The 23,766-nt window shown below is 40.0% G+C and overlaps 3 protein-coding genes across 3 annotated transcripts in view; all 3 read left to right on the plus strand.

Annotated features, from left to right (window-relative positions):
• Positions 1-23,766, plus strand: part of LOC140728313 (gamma-crystallin S-1-like) — a 120,190-nt gene that overhangs the window by 34,031 nt on the left and 62,393 nt on the right. The window lies entirely within an intron of this gene.
• Positions 3,824-6,161, plus strand: LOC140727426 (gamma-crystallin S-1-like). Its single transcript, XM_073044705.1, has 3 exons — positions 3,824-3,850; positions 4,508-4,750; positions 5,815-6,161. Exons 1-3 carry the CDS (start codon positions 3,824-3,826, stop codon positions 6,088-6,090), a joined length of 546 nt encoding a protein of 181 aa, XP_072900806.1. The 3' UTR covers positions 6,091-6,161.
• On the plus strand, positions 16,714-19,899 carry LOC140727427 (gamma-crystallin S-1-like). The gene is made up of 3 exons (XM_073044706.1): positions 16,714-16,821; positions 18,219-18,461; positions 19,550-19,899. Exons 1-3 carry the CDS (start codon positions 16,714-16,716, stop codon positions 19,823-19,825), a joined length of 627 nt encoding a protein of 208 aa, XP_072900807.1. The 3' UTR covers positions 19,826-19,899.

Below are 23,766 nucleotides of genomic sequence, written 5' to 3' on the forward strand. Positions count from 1 at the left end.
CCTAATCAGCCACCGTTCAGATAATAATCTGTTTTCCTGTTCTTGCAACCAAAGTGGATAACCTCACATTTATCCACATTAAATTGCATCTGCCATGAATTTGCCCACTCACCTAACCTATCCAAGTCACCCTGCATCCTCTTAGCATCCTCCTCACAGCTAACACCACCGCCCAGCTTCGTGTCATCTGCAAACTTGGAGATGCTGCATTTAATTCCCTCGTCTAAATTATTAATATATATTGTAAACAACTGGGGTCCCAGCACTGAGCCTTGTGGTATCCCACTACTCACTGCCTGCCATTCTGAAAAGGTCCCGTTTACTCCCACTCTTTGCTTCCTGTCTGCCAACCAATTCTCTATCCACATACCCCCAATACCGTGTGCTTTAAGTTTGCACACTAATCTCCTGTGTGGGACCTTGTCAAAAGCCTTTTTAAAATCTAAATATCCCACATCCACTGGCTCTCCCCAATCCACTCTACTAGTTACATCTTCAAAAAATTCTATAAGATTCGTCAGACATGATTTTCCTTTCACAAATCCATGCTGACTTTGTCCGATGATTTCACATCTTTCCAAATGTGCTGTTATCACATCATTGATAACCGACTCTAGCATTTTCCCCACCACCGATGTCAGGCTAACCAGTCTATAATTCCCCGGTTTCTCTCTCCCTCTTTTTTTAAAAAGTAGGGTTACATTAGCCACCCTCCAATCCTCAGGAACTAATCCAGAATCTAAAGTGTTTTGAAAAATTATCACTAATGCATCCACTATTTCTTGGGCTACTTTCTTAAGCACTCTGGGATGCAGACCATCTGGCCCTGGGGATTTATCTGCCTTTAATCCCTTCAATTTACCTAACACCACTTCCTTACTAACATGTATTTCCCTCAGTTCCTCCATCTCACTAGACCCTCAGTCCCTTACTATTTCCGGAAGATTATTTATGTCCTCCTTAGTGAAAACAGAACCAAAGTAGTTATTCAATTGGTCTGCCATGTCTTTGTTCCCTATGATCAATTCACCTGTTTCTGACTGTGAAGGACCTACATTTGTCTTGACCAATCTTTTCCTTTTCACATATCTATAAAAGCTTTTACAGTCAGTTTTTATTTCCCTGCCAGCTTTCTCTCATAATCTTTTTTCCCTTTCCTAATTAATCACTTTGTCCTCCTTTGCTGGTCTCTGAATTTCTCCCAGTCCTCAGGTGTGCCGCTTTTTTTTGCTAATTGATATGTTTCTTCTTTGGACTTGATACTATCCTTGATTTCCCTTGTCAGCCATGGGTGCACTACCTTCCCTGGTTTATTCTTTTGCCAAACTGGGGTGAACAATTGTTGTAGTTCATCCATGCGATCTTTAAATGCTTGCCATTGCATATCTACCGTCAACCCTTGAAGTATCATTTGCCAGTCTATCTTAATTCACGTCTCATACCTTCAAAGTTACCTTTCTTTAAGTTCAGAACCTTTGTTTATGAATTAACTATGTCACTCTCCATCTTAATGAAAAATTCCAGCATATTATGGTCACTCTTACCCAAGGGGCCTTGCACGACAAAATTGCGAACTAATCCTTCCTCATTGCTCAATACCCAATCTAGAATGGCCTGCTCTCTAGTTGGTTCCTTGACATGTTGGTTCAGAAAACCATCCCGCATACATTCCAAGAAATCCTCTTCCTCAGCACCCTTACCAATTTGGTTCACCCAATCTATATGTAGATTGAAGTCACCCATTATAACTACTGTTCCTTTATTGCACGCATTTCTAGTTTCCTGTTTAATGCCATCCCCAACCTCACTACTACTATTAGGTGGCCTGTACACAACTCCCACCAGTGTTTTCTGCCCCTTAGTGTTATGCAGCTCTACCCATATCGATTCCACATCCTCCAGGCTGATGTCCTTCCTTTCTATTGCGTTAATCTCCTCTCTAACCAGCAATGCTACCCCACCTCCTTTTCTTTCCTGTCTATCCCTCCTGAATATTGAATATCCCTGGATGTTGAGCTCCCATCCTTGGTCACCCTAGAGCCATGTCTCTGTGATCCCAACTATATCATATTCATTAATAACTATCTGCACATTCAATTCATCCACCTTGTTACAAATGCTCCTCGCATTGACACACAAAGCCTTCAGGCTTGTTTTTACAACACTCTTAGCCCTTATACAATTATGTTGAAAAGTGGCTCTTTTTGCTTTTTGCCCTGGATTTGTCTGCCTGCCACTTTTACTTTTCACCTTACTACTTTTTGCTTCTACCCTCAATTTACACCCCTCTGTCTCTCTGCACTTGTTCCCATCCCCCTGCCACTTCTCTGTCTGAAGTGGTAGTAAGTGGCACTGGAGTGGCATAAGGGACTATCCAGTCTCCATTTCTGTTCATACTGAACACCTCGGACTTTCAGTGCAAATCTGAGTCTTGCCATTTGCCACTCTGTGGTAGTTGGGTGCTTCAGAGATGAGCAGGAGTCAGAGTACAGAGGTCTGGTGGACAGCTTTGTGGCGAAGTGAGAGAGGAATCACCTGCTCCCGAATGTGGCCAAAACCAGGGAGATGATGATTGAGTTTAGGAGGAAGAGGACTGTGACCATTCCTGTGCACATTCTGAGAGAAGAGGTTGTGCTGGTGGAGGAGTACAAATACTTGGGTGTTCACTTTGACAACAGACTTGACTGGAAAACCAACCCCAAGGCTGCTTACAAAAAGGGGATGAGCAGACTCTACTTTCTAAGGAAGCTGAGATGTTGGAGATCTTTCATCAGTCTGTCGTAGTGTGTGCAGTCTTCCTTGCGGCTTTATGTTGGGGGAGCAGCATCGGTGTTGGTGATGCAAAATAAACTCATTAAAAGGCTAGATACATACTTGGCTCTTTTGAGATAGTGATGGAGAGGAGCTCGCTAAGCAAATGGTTATCCCTCATGGACAATCTGGCACATCCTCTCCATGACCTACTGAATAAGCAGCGGAGCATCCTTTAGAACAGGCTCATTCAGCTCCCCTGTCACAAGGATCGTTACAGAAAATCATTCCTACCAAGTACAATAAGCATATAGAACAGTTCATCTCTGTGTGGCAGGAGAACACACATCATCATACAATAGTCTCTGTATTATTATTTCATGCATTATTATTGTCACTGTGGATTGTCACCTTGTCGTGGTGGAGAAGCTTGTGTGGTCCTGAGATCCTGAGATCGATGCCGTCTGGAGCTCTTCTCCTGGTAGGGTCACTCATGGCCATAAGGTTGAGGGTGAGTTCCCTGACAAAGGACAATCCAACCAAGACCTCAACGGTGGAACAGGCGGACAAAGTTACTTTGAACTCAACAGCTGTGAAGGCGGATGAAGGCTGCAACGAATCCATCAGCTCCAATTGTCGTGGTTTCCGTGCTACTGGAATCAGTTGGTTGATTTGTGAATTATCGTGTGCTTCTTGGAGTGCAACATCAAGTACACGTTGAACAAATATATGCACAGGCATCTTCGCTCTGTGGAAATGGAACAAAGACCATCATCCTTGATCTCAAGGGATAGCCACGACAATTGCACATTGGTAAATTATTATCATGTGTATTATTCTGTACTGTTAAGTGTGTTTTTAAATGCTGCTGCTGTAACAAACGTATTTCCCACTCAGGATCAATAAAATACGTATTATTATTATTATTGACTATTGGCCTTTCTCACATCAGAAAATGAATGAGGTATCACAGGGATGGTGAGGAAATCCAGAATGTGGAGGTAATTGAAATGCTGAGTGTATGTGTATAGTTCTTCAATGACAGGAGAGTGGAAGGCTTGGACTGTTCAACATGTTCAACAAGAGAAGTGGAGCAAGCGTAATGAATACCGGAGGTGGGAAAACTACAAGGAACCATTGTGAAAGGCAATATTAACTCTCACTTGGAGGATCAAGGGGGTTATGAAGGGAGAGGCAGCAGAGATTATTGAAGGTAAATGATGTCTGACTCATCTGGTTGAATTTGCTGATTGAGGTGGCTGATCAGTGTTGTGCAGCAGAAGCTGGACAGATGGATTTTCAGAAGAAGTTTCACATTTTAATAAGGTATGTTTAGGAAAGAGCACCAGAATGCTACTTTGACCTAGGTGAATGGATCTGGGTAAAATGTAGCTGTGAATGTTCCTGAACTGTTTGGTTTATACAACAATTAAAATGATAAGGAAGCACAACTGAAAGAATCCACGATGCAACAAATGTCTTTCTGTTGTGTTTCTACAATAACAAAAAAAAAAGGATTTTGTTACATTTTGCTGATGTTTAATGTTGCATCACCAGAACAACAAGAAACTGCCTAGTGAGGCCTTTCTACCTGCATATAAATACCAACTTGTGTTCAGCAGTGAAACGTTCAGTTGGTTACCAGACTCACTGTGTTCAAAATGGGAAAGGCAAGGGCTACTCAGTAAATGAACTAAATGAGAATTCTCCATGAACACCTGAGCAACTATTAACACAGATATGTTTCTTCCCACAGATCATCTTCTACGAGGACAGGAACTTCCAGGGTCGGCACTATGAGTGCAGCTCCGACTGTGCCGACCTCTCCCCTTACTTCAGCCGCTGTAACTCCATCCGTGTTGACAGTGACTGGTGGGTGGTGTACGAGAGACCCAATTACATGGGATACCAGTATGTCCTGAGCAGGGGAGAGTATCCTGACTACCAGCGCTGGATGGGATTCAATGACTGTGTCAAGTCCTGTCGCAGTTACCCATATGTAAGTTTTAATTTTTTTTTAGGGAATTTGATCTTTTGCAGATTGGCTCTGAAAATGAGAATTTGCCTAGCAAGTGCCTAATAGGTATTAAATATGTCCGAGTGTAATAATGTGCTCGGGTATTTCGAGGTTAAGCTGGAGGTAGTGTTGGGTTTCTCAATATTAGGGTAAATAAGCCCCTGGGCATGATGCAATATACCCCAGCTTGTTGTGAGAGGCAAGAGATGAGATTGCTGGCATTTGCACCAACGTCTTCATGTCTTTTCTCACAGCCCAAAGTTCTGCATACAGTTTTGGTCACACCATTATATGAACGATGTTGAGAATGGAGAGGATGCAGCAGAAACTTATCAGGATGCTGCCTGGTTTAGAGGGCATGAGCTATAATGAGAGATCGGACAAACTTGAGTTGTCTTCCCTGGAGGTTGAGGGGAGACCAGATAGTTTTATAAGTTCATGAGAGGCACGGATAGAGTAGACAGAAAGTATATTTTTCCCATGGCTAAAATATCTCCTGTCACAAGACATGTTGAAATATTTAAGGTGAGAGGGTGTGAGTTCAAAGGAGGTGTGAGGGACAAGTTTTTTACACAGAGAGAGGTAGGTGCCTGGAATGCACTGCTCGGGGTGATGTTAGGGACAGGTTCATTGACGGCTTTTAAGAGATTCTTAGATAGGCACATGAATGTAAGGGAGGTGGAACGATATGGACATTGTTCGCACAGAAGGAATTAGTTTAGTTGGCCATTTAATTTAAATAGCCAACTAAATATATTGTTAAGCACAATATCATGGGCCAAAGAGCCCTTTCCTGTGCACTGATGTTCTAAATGCAGAATTTGTCATATTTCTGCATGTGGTTTCCTTTAAGTTATGTTTGAACCAGCAGCAATGCCAGTTCAAGACATCGTTGAGGCAGATAATAAATAAAATGATCAAATTGCATCTGACTTTATTTCCATTGAAGTCAATGTCCAGTCTATGAATTGATTTTCAGATGTAGTGTGTAATGAGTGAATACCCTGCAAAACGTCATTACTAAAACTTTGTGTTTCTTATTCCAGTACCGAGGTGGAAACTACAGGATGAGGATTTACGAGAGGCCTGACTTTGCAGGGCAGATGATGGAATTCATGGAAGACTGTCCCTCCGTCTATGATCGTTTCCGTTACCGTGACATCCACTCCTGTCAGGTGATGGATGGTTACTGGATCTTCTATGAACAACCCAACTACAGAGGCCGACAGTACTTCCTGAGACCCGGGGAATACAGGAAGTACAGTGACTGGGGTGGCTACAACTCAATGATCGGGTCCTTCAGGCGCATGAGGGACTTCTAAAAATCACTCTTAAAAATCTGATTTTATTTTGTTGAAATATTTATAGAGGCAATAAAGTACCTCTGATGACATTATCAGCTCATTTGATTGATTTACCCTGATTCTACTGGAGATCACAATAGAACAGTAATAATTTGAGGACAACATTAAATTGCTTTACAACAGTTGGTTCTAATTAACATTATGATAATTCATAGGAGTTAGAAAAATATAAAATTAATAGAAAGTTGTTCTTTGCCTCTTATGTAATTGTGTCCATTCTGATGGTTTTGTGAAATGACTTCACAAAAGTGTAAACAACATAAATAGAGACATGGAAACACTTCCTCTTGAACAACCAAGTGAATTAACCTTGTCACACCTCTATATATACTCCTTCATCCATAACACTAAAGCAATTAATTGAAATAGTAGATGTACTTTCAGAATACATAAATATAAACTTTGGACTAGGTAAGAGCAGAATATTAAACATAAAGAAAGGGCACTAGAGCTAATTGAATACAAAACAGAGCAGCAGGGTACAATATAACTGATGGAAAATTATGAAATATGTAAGTATCTAGGATATCAACAAGCCAAAAAAATAGAAAGGGAAACCTTTCAAAAGAATTTACTCCTAGACTCAAGAAAATCTACCAAACAGAGCTGAATAGTAAAAATATAACAAAGGCAATAAACTCTTTAGCTACAGGCATTTTAATGTACTGTTTTGGCACGAAATATTAGTATGAAACTGATCTGGAAAACTTACAAAGAAAAATAAGAACTGTATTGAGAAATTTTGGAAAACACCATGTACAATTGAATACACTTCGACTAACACTCCCTAGGAGCAGATGAGAATGAGGAATAACAGATGTAATGAATTTATGCAACAGTTGGATAAAACTTCTAATGATATAGTTTCATCAATTAAAACAAGATTCAGCATTGCATGTTAGCATATGCAATTTTGATAAGAAATACACACAACTAAACTTAAATGAATGTCGAACCCAGATAAATGAAGAAAATATCACTATTGAAGAAAAAGTTAACCAATGGAAGAGCGTGACCCTCCATGGAAGACCTCCTCACATTCTAAGCAGACTAGATATTGACAAGGAAGCATTGAATACCTGGCTCAGAGCTGAAGACAGAAACAGAAGGATTCTTGTGACAAAACAAGATCAGATGGTTAACACAAAAAAATTATCAAAAATACCTAATTAAAAAAACAATAAATTCAAGGCAATAAAAGCAGAAAATGCCAAGAGAAAACAGAAACAATCCAATACGTTACAGGACTCTGTAGCTGTTTAACTCAATCTGATTACTCATATAGGCGCAATCAAATGGAAAACATCATTCACCAAAATCAAAAGTTCAAAGGTTCAAAGGTTCATTTTATTTTCAAAGTATATAACTCTGAATTTCTTCATTTTTCCAGGTAGCCACAAAAAAAAAGAAAAGAAAGGTAGCAGGATCATCAGCCCTCAAATCCCACCTCTCTGCAATAAAATGAAGAAAAACAAAACAGGCACATTGACATCCTCAAAATCCCTCCTCCTGCACAAACACTGAGCTAAACGGATCAGGTACATCGACCCCCAAATCCCTCCTCCCACACAAAAAGTGAATAAAATGGATCAAGCCCATTGATCCCCAAAATGCCTCCTCTTGCACATAAAAAACAAAACTTGCTTTAAAGTACAAACTCGCAAAAGACACCACACTTTACTATAAATCAAGCTTTATCCAGTTTTAGATTCAGAGTCCTACAAATTACATTTGGCTTGATTTGTTATTACTGATCAGACAATCCATCTTAATCGTCTGGACATAATAGTACAAGATTAGTACAATAGTAAATTAATGGAAATTATTCTTAGAGATGGCATATATAATTATCTGGACAGATAGGGTCTGATTAGGAACAGTCGACATGGATTTGTGCATGGAAGGTCATGTTTGACAAATCTTATTGAATTTTTTGAAGAGGTTATGAGGAAAGCTGACAAGGGTAAAGCAGTGGATGCTGTCTATATGGACTTCAGTAAGGCCTTTGACAAGGTTCCGCATGGAAGGTTAGTTAGGAAGGTTCAATCGTTAGGTATTAATATTGAAGTAGTAAAATGGATTCAACAGTGGCTGGATGGGAGATGCCAGAGAGTAGTGGTGGATAACTGTTTGTCATTTTGGAGGCCGGTGACTAGTGGTGTGCCTCAGGGATCTGTACTGGGTCCAATGTTGTTTGTCATATACATTAAAGATCTGGATGATGGGGTGGTAAATTGGATTAGTAAGTATGCAGATGATACTAAGGTAGGTGGCGTTGTGGATAATGAAGTAGGTTTTCAAAGTTTGCAAAGAGATTTAGACCAGTTAGAAGAGTGGGCTGAACAATGGCAGATGGAGTTTAATGCTGATAAGTGTGAGGTGCTAAATTTTGTTTTCTTTCTTTTTCAATCATTTTTAATCTTATAGAAGGGCTCTGAATGTATCTTCATAATTATATTGTAAAGTTTTGATATTAGCCCTTTCTGAGAAGGATTTAGTTCAAACAAATTCTCCAAAATACCTGAAGACACAAGATTTGGAAAGGTAGGAAGTACAGTATTTAAGAAATTCCTAATCTGTAACTATCTAAAAAAATGAAATCTAGGCAAATTATATTTATTAGATAATTGTTCAAAAGACATGAAACAATTATCCAAAAATAAATCAGAAAATCGTAATAATCCTTTAGTCTTCCAAGCTGAATAAGCTTGGTCTATAATAGAAGGATAAAAAAAGCAATTGGATACAATAGGAATATTTAAAACAAACTGAGTCAACCCAAAAAATTTCCGAAATTGAAACCATATACGTAAAGTATGTTTAACTATCAGATTGTCATTTCATTTCTGCAATTTAGAAACAGCAAAAGGAAGAGAAGACCCTAAAATAGAACCCAATGAAAATCCTTGTACAGATTTAATTTCCAGGTTCACCTAATGAGGGCTAAAAGATAAATCCCAATCCTTTAACCAACATATCAAATATAGGATATTGACTGCCCAATAATAAAATCTAAAATTAGGCAATGCCAATCCACCTTCCTTCCTTGCCTTCTGTAAATATTTTTTACCTAATCTAGGATTTTTATTCTGCCATATATATGAGGAAATTTTTGAATCAGCATTAGCAAAAAAAGATTTTGGAATAAAAATTGGTACCGCTTGAAATATATATAAAAACTTGGGTAAAATAACCGTCTTAATAGCATTAATCCGACCTATCAGAGATAAAGATACTGGTGACCATTTAGTAAACAAACATTTAATCTGATCGATTAGGGGTAAAAAATTAACCTTAAATAAGTCCTTATAGTTTTTTGTGATTTTAATCCCTAAGTAAATAAAAGAGTCATTAACTAATTTAAAAGGTAAATTTCCATAAATTGGAACCTGTCTATTTAAAGGAAACAATTCACTCTTATTAAGATTTAATTTATACCCGGAAAAATTACTAAATTGAGCCAACAATGATATAACTGCAGGAATGGATTTCTCAGGGTCAGAAATAAATAATAATAAATCATCTGCATATAATGATAGCTTATGTATATCCGTCCCATGATTAATGCCAAAAATGTTCTGTGATTCTCTGATAGCAATTGCCAAGGGTTCTAAAGCAATATCAAATAATAATGGACTAAGAGGACAACCTTATCTAGTACCCCGAAATAAACGAAAAAAGGGAGATCTTTGATTGTTAGTAAGCACTGCAGCTACTGGAGTATGATATATCAGTTTAATCCAGGAAATGAACGTTGGACTAAAATTAAACTTCTCAAGCACAGTAAATAAGTATGGCCATTCAACTCTATCAAATGCTTTCTCCGCATCTAATGAAATGACACATTTTGAAGTGCTATGAGAAGGAGTATAAACAATATTCAATAATCTCCTAACATTGAAAAAAGAATAACGATTTTTAATAAAACCAGTTTGATCTTCTGAGATAATTTGAGGTAATACCTTCTCCAGCCTGGATGCCAGTAACTTGGAAAAGATCTTGGAATCTACATTCAATAAAAATATTGGTCTATAGGATGCACAGTCAGTAGGGTCTTTATCTTTCTTCAATATTAAAGAAATGGAAGTTCTATAAAAAGATTGTGGCAGATTACCCAATCTAACTGCTTCTTCAAAAACCCTGCATAACCAAGGAGAAAGAGTAGTGGAAAAACATTTAAAAAATTCTACTATATACCCATCTGGACCTGGTGCTTTCCCAGAATTCATAGAGGAAAAACCCCTTTAATTTCTGCATCCGTAATAGGAGTTTCTAATATTGAAAGATCATCTGATGATAATTTTGGAAAATTCAATTTCCCAAGAAAATCATACATGGTATTATAATCATGAGGGAATTCAGAATGATACAGGGAGGTATAAAAATCTTGAAAAGATTTGTTTATCTCATCATGGTTAACTGTCAGATCCCCATTCTGCTGACGAATCTTAGTAATTTGACGTTTAACCAAAGCATTCTTCAATTGACTAGCTAACAGTTTACCTGATTTATCACTATGTATATAAAAATCAAATCTGGTTTTCATTAATTGATTTTCAATCGAAGATGTAAGTAATAAACTATGTTCCATTTGAAGTTCAACCCTTTGTTTGTAAAGCTCCTTACTAGGAGTAGTAGAATATTTCTTGTCAATCTCTTTAATTTTATCAACCAATAAAAGAGTTTCCTTCTTAATGCGTTTTCTCAGACCAATGGATTAGGAGATAATCTGTCCACGTATATATGCTTTAAAAGTGTCCCAAAGTGTTCCGCAAGAAATATCATCCGTGGAATTAGTTGAACAGAAGAAATCAATCTGTTCCTTCATAAATTTAATAAAATCCGGATCTTGCAGTAAGGTAGAATCAAATCACCATTGTCTAGCACTAGAAGCTGTATCCGTAAATTTAATAGAAAGTTTTAATGGAGCATGGTCAGAGATGGCTATAATATCATAATTACAACCAATTACCAATGGAATAAAACAAGAGTCAATAAAAAAATAATCAATTCTCGAGTAGGAATGATAAACATGTGAGAAAAATGAAAACTCTTTGTCCTTAGAATGCCGAAATCTCCAAATATCAAAAATTCCATTATCAGTCAAAAAAGAGTTAATATAAGTGGCTGACTTATTAGGCAATGTCTGAGTAGATATAGATCTATCCAACAAAGGATTTAAACAACAATTAAAGTCACCACCCATTATTAACTTATATTCATTTAGATTAGGTAGAGAAGTAAATAAGGACTTAAAAAAATCGGGATAATCCACATTTGGAGCATAAACATTAACCATAGCAACCTTTTTGTTAAAAAGTAAGCCAGTAATTAACAAAAATCTACCATTCGGATCCGAAAAAATATCGTGTTGGACAAATGCAATAGAGGAGTCAATAAAAATTGAAACTCCCTTTACTTTGGCATTCGAATTCGAATGATACTGTTGATCCCTCCAAAACCTAAAAAAGCAATAATTATCCTCTTTCCTCACATGAGTTTCTTGTGCAAAAATAATATGTGCATTCAGTCTTTGGAATACTTTGAAAATCTTTTTCCATTTAATCGGATGGTTTAAGCCATTAGTATTCCAAGAGACAAAATTAATGGTCTGAGCCATATTTCTGAAATCAACCCTTTGGTATATAAAGGGTTAACCAAATTATGAACTCATGCACCCGGAAGAGGAACAAAAATAAGGGGTGGACCCGGAAGTGACGACATCGCGGACATTTTAGTAGTTTAAAATCAGCCCAAATGAAAAAACTAAAAAAAACTGGTGTAAAGAACATAAGATTTAGAAAAAGATACCCCACCCACAACCCAAAAGGAGAAAAGTCCTCCCCAGCCAGGAAAAGGCTGGGAAAAAAGAGAAATGAAACTAAATCTATCCCCATATCAGCATAAGGCAACTCCATATATAAAGGATAAAAAAGATCCACCCAAACTCTAAAGAAATAATAATCACTATACTAAAACCAAACTTCTTAATATAATTGCTAGTAAAAAAAACAAAAAGAATATAATCACTAGTAACTTATAAATCGGGTTAAAACCCAAACAAACCAAAAAAAAATTTAAACTGTGATAAGAAATGCATTATAGGAAGAAGACGAGAGAAAAAAAAATGGCGAAATAAAAAAAAGCCAAAAATATTTTAGAGAAGAAACCGCCATCTTAGTAAAAAAAAATTCGCCTTCGAAGGATTAATAATAATGACCAAAGATAAAGTACAGTGATTAAAGTAAGTAAAATAAAAAGATTAGTACATCAAAAAAAAACTTTAACTAGAATATAAAATATAGAGTAAACCTACACCAATAGCCAGAAACAAAATCTGGCTTTGGAAACAAAAACCATCTTGCAACGATCAAAATCACTCATTTATTAGAGATGAGAATCTGCAGCAGTAGGGAAGTTCTCATTCAGAAAGCTTCTCGCTTCAGATGTAGAAAAGAAAACATGCCGAGATGCATTGGGAGGCGAGATTCTGAGCTTCGCAGGGTATAAGAGTGCAGGTTTTAGATTTTTCTCATAACATTCGGACATCAGAGGTTTAAAAAGAAGCCTTGTCTTCATTACTTCTGGACTAAAATCCTCCACTAATCGAAAATTGAATTCTTGGAATTTGACCATCCCTACACGCCGAGCCACACGAATAAGTTGCTCTTTAACATGCACATAATGAAATCGGACAATTACAACCGGTGGTTTAGCTGAAGCACTTGGTGATTGACGCATAATTCTGTGAGCGCGATCGAGTAACGGAGGACTGTCTGGGAATACAGAAGGGAACGCATCCTTTAAAAGTTGAGCAAAGTACTTCGAGGGGTCCCCTTGTTCAATACCTTCCGGAAGACCAAGTATGCATAAGTTCTGTCTTCTGGACCGATTCTCAAAGTCGACACTCTTGGCTTTAAGTGTTTCTACCTGTTTAATCGTCGAAGATAATTTCTGCTCCAGTTTTTCGGTTATCAAGTCTCGCTTCCGAGCATCCTCTTGCAAAGTTGCGATTAGAGCTTGTTGCTGGTTAACTACTGAATCCATCTTATCCATATAATCCTGAAAGGCCTTTATATCTTGTTTGAAAATTTGTCGTTGTTCTTCAAATTTTTAATTTAAAACCTCCAATAAGATTTCATAAGTCAATTCAGTGCGCTTAGGATCGGTCTTTTTCTTCTTCCCGTTCCCGTTAGGATCTTTCCCAGGTTCTCGCCCTTTAGATCTAAGAGCCATTTCTGTATTCATTTCTTCAAAATTCACAATAAATTCTTAAAGATAAGTCCAAAAAAGTAGCAAGAATCTTTTGGTGTAGGTAAAAGTAAGTTAAATAAGGGTGATCATAGGTTAAAAAAAGTAAAGGTTATGGAGCGAATCTGAAACAATGCTCACTCCATGAGCGTCTCCTGCTGACTCCGAGGTGCTAAACTTTGGTGGGAATAATCCAAATAGGATGCACATGATAAATGGTAGGGCATTGAAGAATGCAGTAGAACAGAGAGATCTAGGAATAATGGTGCATAGTTCCCTGAAGGTGGAATCTCATGTGGATAGGGTGGTGAAGAAAGCTGTTGGTACGTTGCCCTTTATAAATCGCTGCATTGAGTATAAGAGTTGGGATGTAATGTTAAAATTGTACAAGGCATTGGTAAGGCCGAATTTGGAGTACTGTGTACAGTTCTGCTCACCGAATTATAGGAAAGATGTCAACAAAATAGAGAGAGTACAGAGAAGATTTACTAGAATGTTACCTGGGGTTCAGCACCTAAGTTACAGGGAAAGATTGAACAAGTTAGGTCTTTATTCTTTGGAGTGTAGAAGATTGAGGGGGGACTTGATAGAGGTATTTAAAATTATGAAGAGGATAGATAGAGTTGACGTGGATAGGCCTTTTCCATTGAGAGTAGGGGAGATTCAAACAAGAGGACATGAGTTGAAAGTTAGGGGGCAGAAGTTTAAGGGTAACACAAGGGGGAATTTCTTGACTCAGTGAGTGGTAGCTGTGTGGAACGAGCTTCCAGTAGAAGTGGTAGAGGCAGGTTCGGTATTGTCATTTAAAGTAAAATTGGATAGGTATATGGACAGGAAAGGAATGGAGGGTTAAGGGCTGAGTGCGGGTCAGTGGGACTAGGTGAGAGTAAGCATTCAGCACAGACCAGAAGGGCCGAGATGGCCTGTTTCCGTGCTGTAATTGTTACATGGTTATAAGATAAACAAGCTAGAACAATTTACTTAGCAGATATTGCCATTCCAAACACCGATAACATACAGAACTCAACAAGTGAAGAACATCAGAAATATGCTGAATTAAAAAAGGAAAATGGATGTCTGTAGATCATGAACAAGTTATACATTGTCCCATTAGTAATTTCTACAGTTGGTATCATCCCAAAGCCACTACAGAATTGCGTTAAACAATTTGAGCAGATGCTTCTGAAATCCACAATACTGAACAGCACTAGAATAGTCTGAAAAGTTCTGTGCAATTGAGAAATGAGCGTGCTTGCCTCTGACTGTAACTCAGGATTTACCAGCTTCAGCTGAGTGAAAAGATAGTATTTAGTAAATAAGCAATAAATTTTGAGAACATGAGATAATGAGACCTTGAAAGTGAGTCCATAGGTTGTGGGAACAGTTCAGTGATGAGACAAGTGCAATTGAGTGAAATCTTGCCCTCTTGTTCAAGACATGAGGATTAATAACTGCTCCTAAAACTAGTGGTGTGAATCCTGAGTCTCCAGTACCTTCTTTCTGATAGCAGCAGTAAGAAGAGAGCAAGACTTGGGTGGTGGGGGGTCTCAAATGATGGATGCTGCTTTCCTGTGACATCGGTGTGTGTAGATGTGCTCAGTGGTGGGGAGGGCCATATCCACTACTTGTTGTGGGTTTTCTACAAACCCACTGACTCCCATAACTATCTTGACTATATCTCTTCCCACCCTGCCCAATGCAAAAATGCCATTCCCTATTCCCAGTTGCTCCGTCTCCGCCACATCTGCTCCCAGGATGAGGCTTTCCGTTCCAGGACTTCTCAAACGTCCTCTTTCTTTCAGGATCGTGGTTTCCCTTTGGGCATCATCAAAGATGCCCTCACCCACATCTCCTCCACTTCCCGCACTTCAGCCCTCACCCCATCCTCCTGTCACCACAACAGGGACAGGGTTCCCCTTGTCCTCACCTACCACCCCACCAGCCTCCGGATCCAACATATTATCCTCCGCAACTTCCACCACCTTCAACAGTACCCCACCACCGAGCACATCTTTCCCTTCCTGTCCCTCTCAGCTTTTCGCAGGAATCGTTCCCTCCGCGACTTCCTGGTCCACACGTCCCTCCCCACAGAACTCCCACCTGGCACTTATCCCTGCAAGCGCAAATGCTACACCTGTCCCCACACCTCCCCCCTTACCACCATTCCAGGCCCCAGACAGTCCTTCCAGTGAGGCAACACTTCACCCGCGAGTCTGCTGGAGTTGTCTATTGCATCCAGTGCTCCCGGTGCGGCTTCCTCTACATCGGCGAGACCCGACGCAGATTGGGGGACCGCTTCGTTGAGCACCAATGCTCCTTCCGTCACAATAGACAGGACCTCCTGGTTGCCACCCACTTCAACTCTGCCTCTCATTCCCATCTAGATATGTCCATACATGGCCTCCTCTACTGCCATGATGAGGCCAAACTCAGGTTGGAGGAGCAACACCTCATCTACTGTCTGGGTAGCCTCCAGTCTGGTGGTATGAACATTGAATTCTCCAATTTCCAGTAATTCCCTCCCCCTCCCCCTTCCCCTATCCCAGGTCCCTCTCTGCCTCTCTCCCCTTTCAACTTTCTGCTTCTTTATCTCTACAGTTCTTTCATGCTTATCCCCTCCTTCTCCCCCCTTTATCTTTCCTCTGGTTTTCCACCTGGCGCCTCTAGGCCCTACTCCCTCCCCTCTCTCTATTACTGGGCTTCGGTCCTCTCTTCCTCCCCATTCCTGATGAAGGGTCTCGGCCCGAAACGTTGGCTACTCTTTTCTCACGGATGCTGCCTGACCTGTTGAGTTCTTCCAGTGTTGCGTTCCTATTCCATTACTTTTTGTAGTACTTCCCTTGAAGAGCATTGGTGTTTCCATACAAAGCTGTGATACAACTAGTCAATATACTCTCTACCACACAACTATAGAAATTTGATAAGGTTTTGGATGTCAGTCTGAATTTTCATAATCGAGTAGTGCAAGAGGCTGGACACACAGACTTGTGGTGGACTTGTGCTGATGGAGGTTGTGGAGGAGAATTTTTTGCCAATCCAAACAGACTGAGGTCAGCTGCTTTCCTGCGACAATGCTCCATGTAGATGCGTGCAAGAGTGGGGAGAACTTTATCTGCGATGGAGTGGGCCTTATCCAGTACTTCTTGTAGTATTTTCCCTTTGAGTAAGGAGATTGAGGATCCAATTACTCAAGGATGAATTGAGGCCAATGTCTTAAAGCTTATTGATTAGAGGGGATGATACAATTGGATGATGAGCTGTGGTCAATAAAGAGCATCCTGTTGTACGGATCTTTGCTCTCCAGATATTCCAGGATGGAGTGAAGTAGCAATGGATTGGAATCTGCTTTGGAACTGTTGGAGCAGATCCAAGTTGCTTCTCAGCCAGGGGCTGATAGGTTTCATAACCAACCTCTCAAAACACTTCATCACTGTTGATGTAAGTGCTAATGGATAATGGGCATTGAAGCAGGTTACCATGTTCTCCTTAAATACCATCATCATTGTTTTCTGCTTGAAGCAAATAGGTACTTCAGACAGTGGTTAAATATCTCAGTGAACACTCAGCACTAGTTTTTAGTATTTGGCCAGGAGCCTCATTTGGGCTAGATGATTGCTGTGTGTTTACCCTCCTGAAGGATGCTCTCACATTAGCCTCAAAGACTGAAATCACAGGGTCATTTGGACTTGAGGCACTTTGTGATGGTTCTTCAATATTTTGATGGCCAAAGTGAGCTTGATTACATTTTGTAAGAAGTGATAGTATTCAAGCCCTGCCACAGCTGTAAAGCATCCTTCATTGATTCAAGTTTAGCCCAGAATTGTTACTTTGCTCATGAGGTGGTTTTCTGGAGATTGTAGTTGGACCTCTTGTAACTTTCTTTGTCACCAGAAAAGAATGGCACTAATCTGGCCCTCAGCAGGTAGCAGATCTCATGATTTAATCAGTGGTTCTATTTGGGGAAATGAATGATCTTGTAGAGATATACTCATTTAAGACTAGTATTGATTGATTGACTTTTTTCACATCAGAAAAATGAACTAAAAGGAATGGGATATCACAAATGTGGTGACGAAATCTGGAATGTGGAGGTCATTGAAATGCTGAGTGTATGTGTATATTTTTTCAATGACAGGAGAGTGGAAGGCTTGGACTGTTCAACGTGTTCACCAAGAGAAGTAAGTGGAGGAAACTACAAGAAACCACTGCGAAAGGCAATATTTACTCTCACCTGGAAGGATCAAGGGGGTTATGAAGGGAGAAGCAACAAATATTATTGAAGACAAAACACGTTTGACTCATCTGGCTGAATTTGCTCATGAAAGAATAGAAGTGGCTGATCAGTGTTGTGTGACAGAAATTATACAGATGGATTTTCAAAAGATGTTTGTCAGTTTAATAAGGTGTCTCCTCAAAGTAGGCAGTTTGGGAAAGTGATTCAGAATGTTACTTTGATCTTTGTGAATGGACCTGGGTGATATGTAGCTGTGAATGTTCCTGAACTGTTTGGTTTAACAAACAATTAAAATGATAAGAAAGCACAACTGAAAGAATCCACGATGCAACAAATGTCTTTCTGTTGTTTTTCTACAATAAATGAAAAAAGGATTTTGCTGCATTTTGCTGATGTCACCAGAATAACAAGAAACTGCCTAGTGAGGCCTTTCTACCTGCATATAAATACCAACTTGTGTTCAGCAGTGAAACGTTCAGTTGGTTACCAGACTCACTGTGTTCAAAATGGGAAAGGCAAGGGCTACTCAGTAAATGAACTAAATGAGAATTCTCCATGAACACCTGAGCAACTATTAACACAGATATGCTTCTTCCCACAGATCATCTTCTACGAGGACAGGAACTTCCAGGGTCGGCACTATGAGTGCAGCTCCGACTGTGCCGACCTCTCCCCTTACTTCAGCCGCTGTAACTCCATCCGTGTTGAGAGTGACTGGTGGGTGTTGTACGAGAGACCCAACTACATGGGATACCAGTATGTCCTGAGCAGGGGAGAGTATCCTGACTACCAGCGCTGGATGGGATTCAATGACACAATCAGGTCCTGTCGCAGCTTCCCTTATGTAAGTTTCAATTTTTTTTCAGGGCATTTGACTTTTTTCAGTTTGGCTTTGAAAATGGGGAATTGGCCTATCAACTGCCTAATGGATGAGTTTATTCAAATACTTGGGCATTTTGAGATGAAGGAGGAAGTAGTGTTGAGTTTCATAAAGAGCACTAAGGTGGGTAAGTCTCCAGGGCCTAATGGAATATATCCCTGATTGTTGAGAGAGCCAAGAGAAATGATAGCTGGAAACTTGACCAACACTTTCACATCTTTCTACCCATCTGGAGTATGGTATACAGTTTTGGTCACAATGTTGTAGGAATGACGTCGAGAGCTTGGAGTGGATGCTGAAGCAGCTTATCAGGATGCTGCCTGGTTTCGATGGCATGTGTTATAATGACATAATGGAAGGTTGGACTGACTGTTTTCTCTGGAGCGGCGGTGGTCAAGGGGAGACCTGATAGTGGTTTATAAATGTATGAGAGGCATAGCTATAGTAGACAGGCAGCATCTTTTCTTAGGGTTAAAATATCTCATACCAGAGGACATGCATAACAGTGTGAGTTCAAAGGAGATGTGAGGGGCAAGATTTTTCTACAGAGAGAGGCGGGTGCCTGGAATGCACTGCCCAGAGTGATGATAGAGGAAGATACATTTGGGACGTTTAAGAGATGTTTGGATAAGCACATGAATGTGAGGGAAGTGGAACGATATGCATATTGTTTAAGCAGGAGAGATTAGTTTAGTCATCCATTTAACTTAAATGACCAAATAAATTTAAATTGAATGATTTCATTGGTTCAGCACAACACCGTGGGCCAAAAGGCCTCTTCCTGTGCTCTACTGTCCTACATTCCTTGTTCTAAATGCAGAATTTCTCATATTTTCTACCTGTGTTTTCCTTCAGCTTTTGTTTGAACCAGCAGCAATGCCAGTTGAAGGCATCGTTGTGGTAGATAGTTAGTGAAATAATCAAATTGCATCCAATTTTTTTCCCACCGAAGTCAATGTCCAGTTTATGAAATTGTGTTCAGATGTAGTATACAATGAGTGAATGACTGGCAAAATACCATGACAAAAACTACACTTATTTCCTTATTCCAGTACCGAGGGAACACCTACAGGATGAGGATTTACGAAAGGCCTGACTTTGGAGGGCAGATGATGGAATTCATGGATGACTGTCCCTCTGTCTACGATCGTTTCCGTTACCGTGACATCCACTCCTGTCAGGTGATGGATGGTTACTGGATCTTCTATGAACATCCCAACTACAGAGGCCGACAGTACTTCCTGAGACCCGGGGAATACAGGAGATACAGTGCCTGGGGAGGCTACAATTCAATGATTGGGTCCTTCAGGCGCATGAGGGACTTCTAAAAGTTGCTCTTGAAAATCTGATTTTATCTTGTTGAAATGTTTATGGAGGTAATAAAATACCTTTGATGACACTATCAGCTCATCTGATTCATTTACCCTGATTCCACTGGAAATCACAATAGAGCAGCAATCATAATCTGAGAACTACATTAAATTGTTTTACCGTGGTTGGTTCCAGTTAACAGATAACATTATGATGATTCATAGGAGGCTGAAAAATACAAACTTAATAGGAAGTTGTTCTTTGCCTCTTGTGTTATTGTGTTTATTGTGAGGCACTGTGCACCATTTCTGAATTTATTTCCAGTGAATTTAATGAGTACAAATATCTATCTTTATGAGTTCCATGATTCTGATGGTTTTGTGAAATGACTTCACAAAGTATGAACAACATAAATAGAGATAGGGTGTTAAACAGCACAGAAAGCAGCACTTTCTGATGAAATCAGGATGAATTCTACCAAAGTTGAGACCAGTGTAAACAAGAAGACATGGACAGAAATGTGCTGGATAGTTTGAACACATCTATGATTCTCTGTGTAGGAGAATTGTGTAGGCTGAAGTTTGAGTTGAAATTGATGTGGAATTATTTGAAGTTGTAGAATCTTCCAAGGAAAGTTTACAAAAAAGAAGTATGTCAGGATAATTTAAATCTCAGTAAACACAGATCCAAACTCATGTAATAAGATCTGAAACATAAGTCTTGCAGAGGATGGTGATTCTCTGGAATTGTCTATCCCAGAATACTGTAGAAGTAGATCACTGGGATTTTGAAAGTAGAAGTGGAAATACTTTGGGAATTCAGGTTATAGGAAATGGCCCAGAAGAGGATTGGAGCGAGTTCTGGTGCTAGAGAAATAACTTCTTACTACGTAATACTATAACAGTATGAAAGGGTCTAGCACTTGAATACATATAGCAAAAACAATCTGAGCTAAATTTGAATCCTTTCTCAAGGCTTGTTGAGGGATGCTCATGTAAGGACAGAAGAACCTTTGCAGATTTAATTCACATTTCTGTGTACTTTGGAGTGAAGGATGAGCTCTAAGAAACAAATAACATCCCAAAGCACATGACTGGGTTCATGTTGAAATCTTTCTACCACTAACGGTCTTCGACAAATTGTGATTTGTACCATCCCAACCGCTCAACAGATGGCGCCATTGCGACCACCGTCCACCAGGCCCTAACCCACCTGGACAAAAAAGACACATATGTTTGGATGCTGTTCATAGACTTCAGTTCAGCATTCAACACAATCATCCCTCAGAAACTGATTGGAAAGCTGAGCCTACTGGGCCTGAACACCTCCCTCTGCAACTGGATCCTAGACTTCCTGACTGGGAGATCTCAGTCAGTCCGGATCGGGAGCAGCATCTCCAACACCATCACTCTGAGCACGGGGGCTCCCCAGGGTTGCGTGCTCAGTCCACTGCTGTTCACTCTGCTGACCCACGACTGTGCTGCAACATACAGCTCGAACCATATCATCAAGTTTGCCGATGACACGACCGTGGTGAGTTTCATCAGCAAGAACGATGAGTCAGTTTACAGAGAGGAGGTGCAGCGGCTAACGCACTGGTGCAGAGCCAACAACCTGTCTCTTAATGTGAGCAAAACAAAAGAGATGGTTGTTGACTTCAGGAGGGCACGGAGTGACCACTCCCCGCTGAACATCGACGGCTCCTTGGTAGAGATCGTTAAGAGCACCAAATTTCTTGGTGTTCACCTGGCAGAGAATCTCACCTGGTCCCTCAGCACCAGCTCCATAGCAAAGAAAGCCCAGCAGCGTCTCTACTTCCTGCGAAGGCTGAGGAAAGTCCATCTCCCACCCCCCATCCTCATCACATTCTACAGGGGTTGTATTGAGAGCATCCTGAGCAGCTGCATCACTGCCTGGTTCGGAAATGGCACCATTTTAGTTCACAAGACCCTGTAGCGGATAGTGAGGTCAGCTGAGAAGATTATCAGGGTCTCTCTTCCCGTCATCATGGACATTTACACTACAGACTGCATCCGCAAAGAAAACAGCATTATGAAGGACCCCATGCACCCCTCATACAATCTTTTCTCCCTCCTGCCGTCTGGGAAAAGGCTCCGAAGCATTCAGGCTCTCACGACCAGACTATGTAACAGTTTCTTCCCCCAAGCTATCAGACTCCTCAATACCCAAAGCCTGGACTGACACCTTGCCCTATTGTCCTGTTTATTATTTATTGTAATGCCTGCACTGTTTTTGTGCACTTTACGCAGTCCTGCGTAAGCCTGTAGCCTAGTGTAGCTTTCTCCGTGTTGTTTTTTTACATAGTTCAATCTAGTTTTTGTACTGTGTCATGTAATACCATGGTCCTGAAAAATGTTGTCTCATTTTTAGTATGTACTGTACCAGCAGTTATGGTTGAAGTTACAATAAAAGTGACTTGCTTGACTTGATAGCTACAAGAAAATGGAGTGTTACAAATCAGCAACAATGAACACATGATTTGAGACAGTTTTTTTTATAACAAATAAAACATTTATTAAACACTGTAAAAAACCCAAAAGTAAACAAACGATTAACTTAACCGGAAGTCTGCTGTGATACGGCAGCTCGAACAGTTCTTAAAGCGAGAATGCGAAAACAGTTCCTGGAAGTAGTAATGCGAAAGTCCAAATGCCTACACAGTCCGTTAAAGGAGAGACTTCTTGAAATGATTTAAATTCTCTTTCGTGGAGTTACTGCTGATCCCAGCTGAAGTATGTTATTCTCCAGAGGATTTACGATCGAAGGAAATAAAACGGCTTAAAGGCACTGACCTTTCTTTGACAAAACTTTGTATCCAACCCTCTGCTCTTCTGGCAGAACAGGAGTTATCATGAATACTCATTACTAATTCCTCGTGCAAAGATTAAACAAAGTTCGAATCTGTTTCACCGTCGACATTAACTTTCCCAATCCTTCGGGATTTCTGAACTCCTTTAAAATCTTCACTCTCCACTGACCAAACTGGCAGTATTGTAGCAAAACTGCTGGCACTAACCTTTGAGACTTGAAACAGAAAGTAAAACTCCACTTTTAAACAAAACTATGTCTTAATATCGGAATACGCAGCAACATGGAGTCAGTGGCGAATTCAGCCACGAACTGCCCACGTCACAGGGTGGGGTTCTCCTTTCATACCCTGTTGGAAAAAAAACTATCACATGACCTCTCACTGGCGGGAAAATGACACTCCACCATCACAAGACCATTACCTCATCTCCAGCATAGCCTCAATTACATCATGGTCACGTGACAGGTACAAGCTACCCACGAGTACATAACAGGGGAAATTATTTAATGTTGGGGTGCTGAGAAATTTATTCTCATTGGAATTGGCAAATCAACGTAAAGTCATTGCTAAATAACTCGTGTCATTTCATAGAACTAACAGAAATTATAATCTCAAATGTAACCTCCTTAAAAATAAAAATTCTCCAAGATGAAGGAAACTGATGGATGACATTTTAGAGGTTTGTAAAATCATGAGAAGCATGGATAAGGTGGAGGGTCACAGTATCCTGCATATAGCAGAGGAGTTTAAAATGAGAGGGCATAGATTTAGGATGAGAGAGGAAAGAGGGGACCTGAGGAGCACATTTTTCCACACGGAGTGTGGTGGGTATACAGAACAAGCTGCCAGAGGAATTTGTAAATGTCGGTACAATTCCAGTGTTTGGAAGACTTTTAGACAGGTACCTGGATTGCAAATATGCACCAATGCAGGCAAGTTGTACCTGCACAGGTGAGCAAATTGGTCAACGTGGCTGAGTTGATCTGAAGGACCTGTTTCTGTGCTGTATAACTCTGTGATCCGAATACTCCCTGGAGGGAATCTCCAACTCCATAAGCAAAAAGGACAAGGGCAGCAACAGCATGGAAACACCTCCACCTGGAAGTTGCCTCCAAGCCACACTCACAC

This window comes from Hemitrygon akajei, chromosome 5 (genome assembly GCF_048418815.1).
Source record: "Hemitrygon akajei chromosome 5, sHemAka1.3, whole genome shotgun sequence".
Taxonomy (NCBI): Eukaryota; Metazoa; Chordata; class Chondrichthyes; order Myliobatiformes; family Dasyatidae; genus Hemitrygon; species Hemitrygon akajei.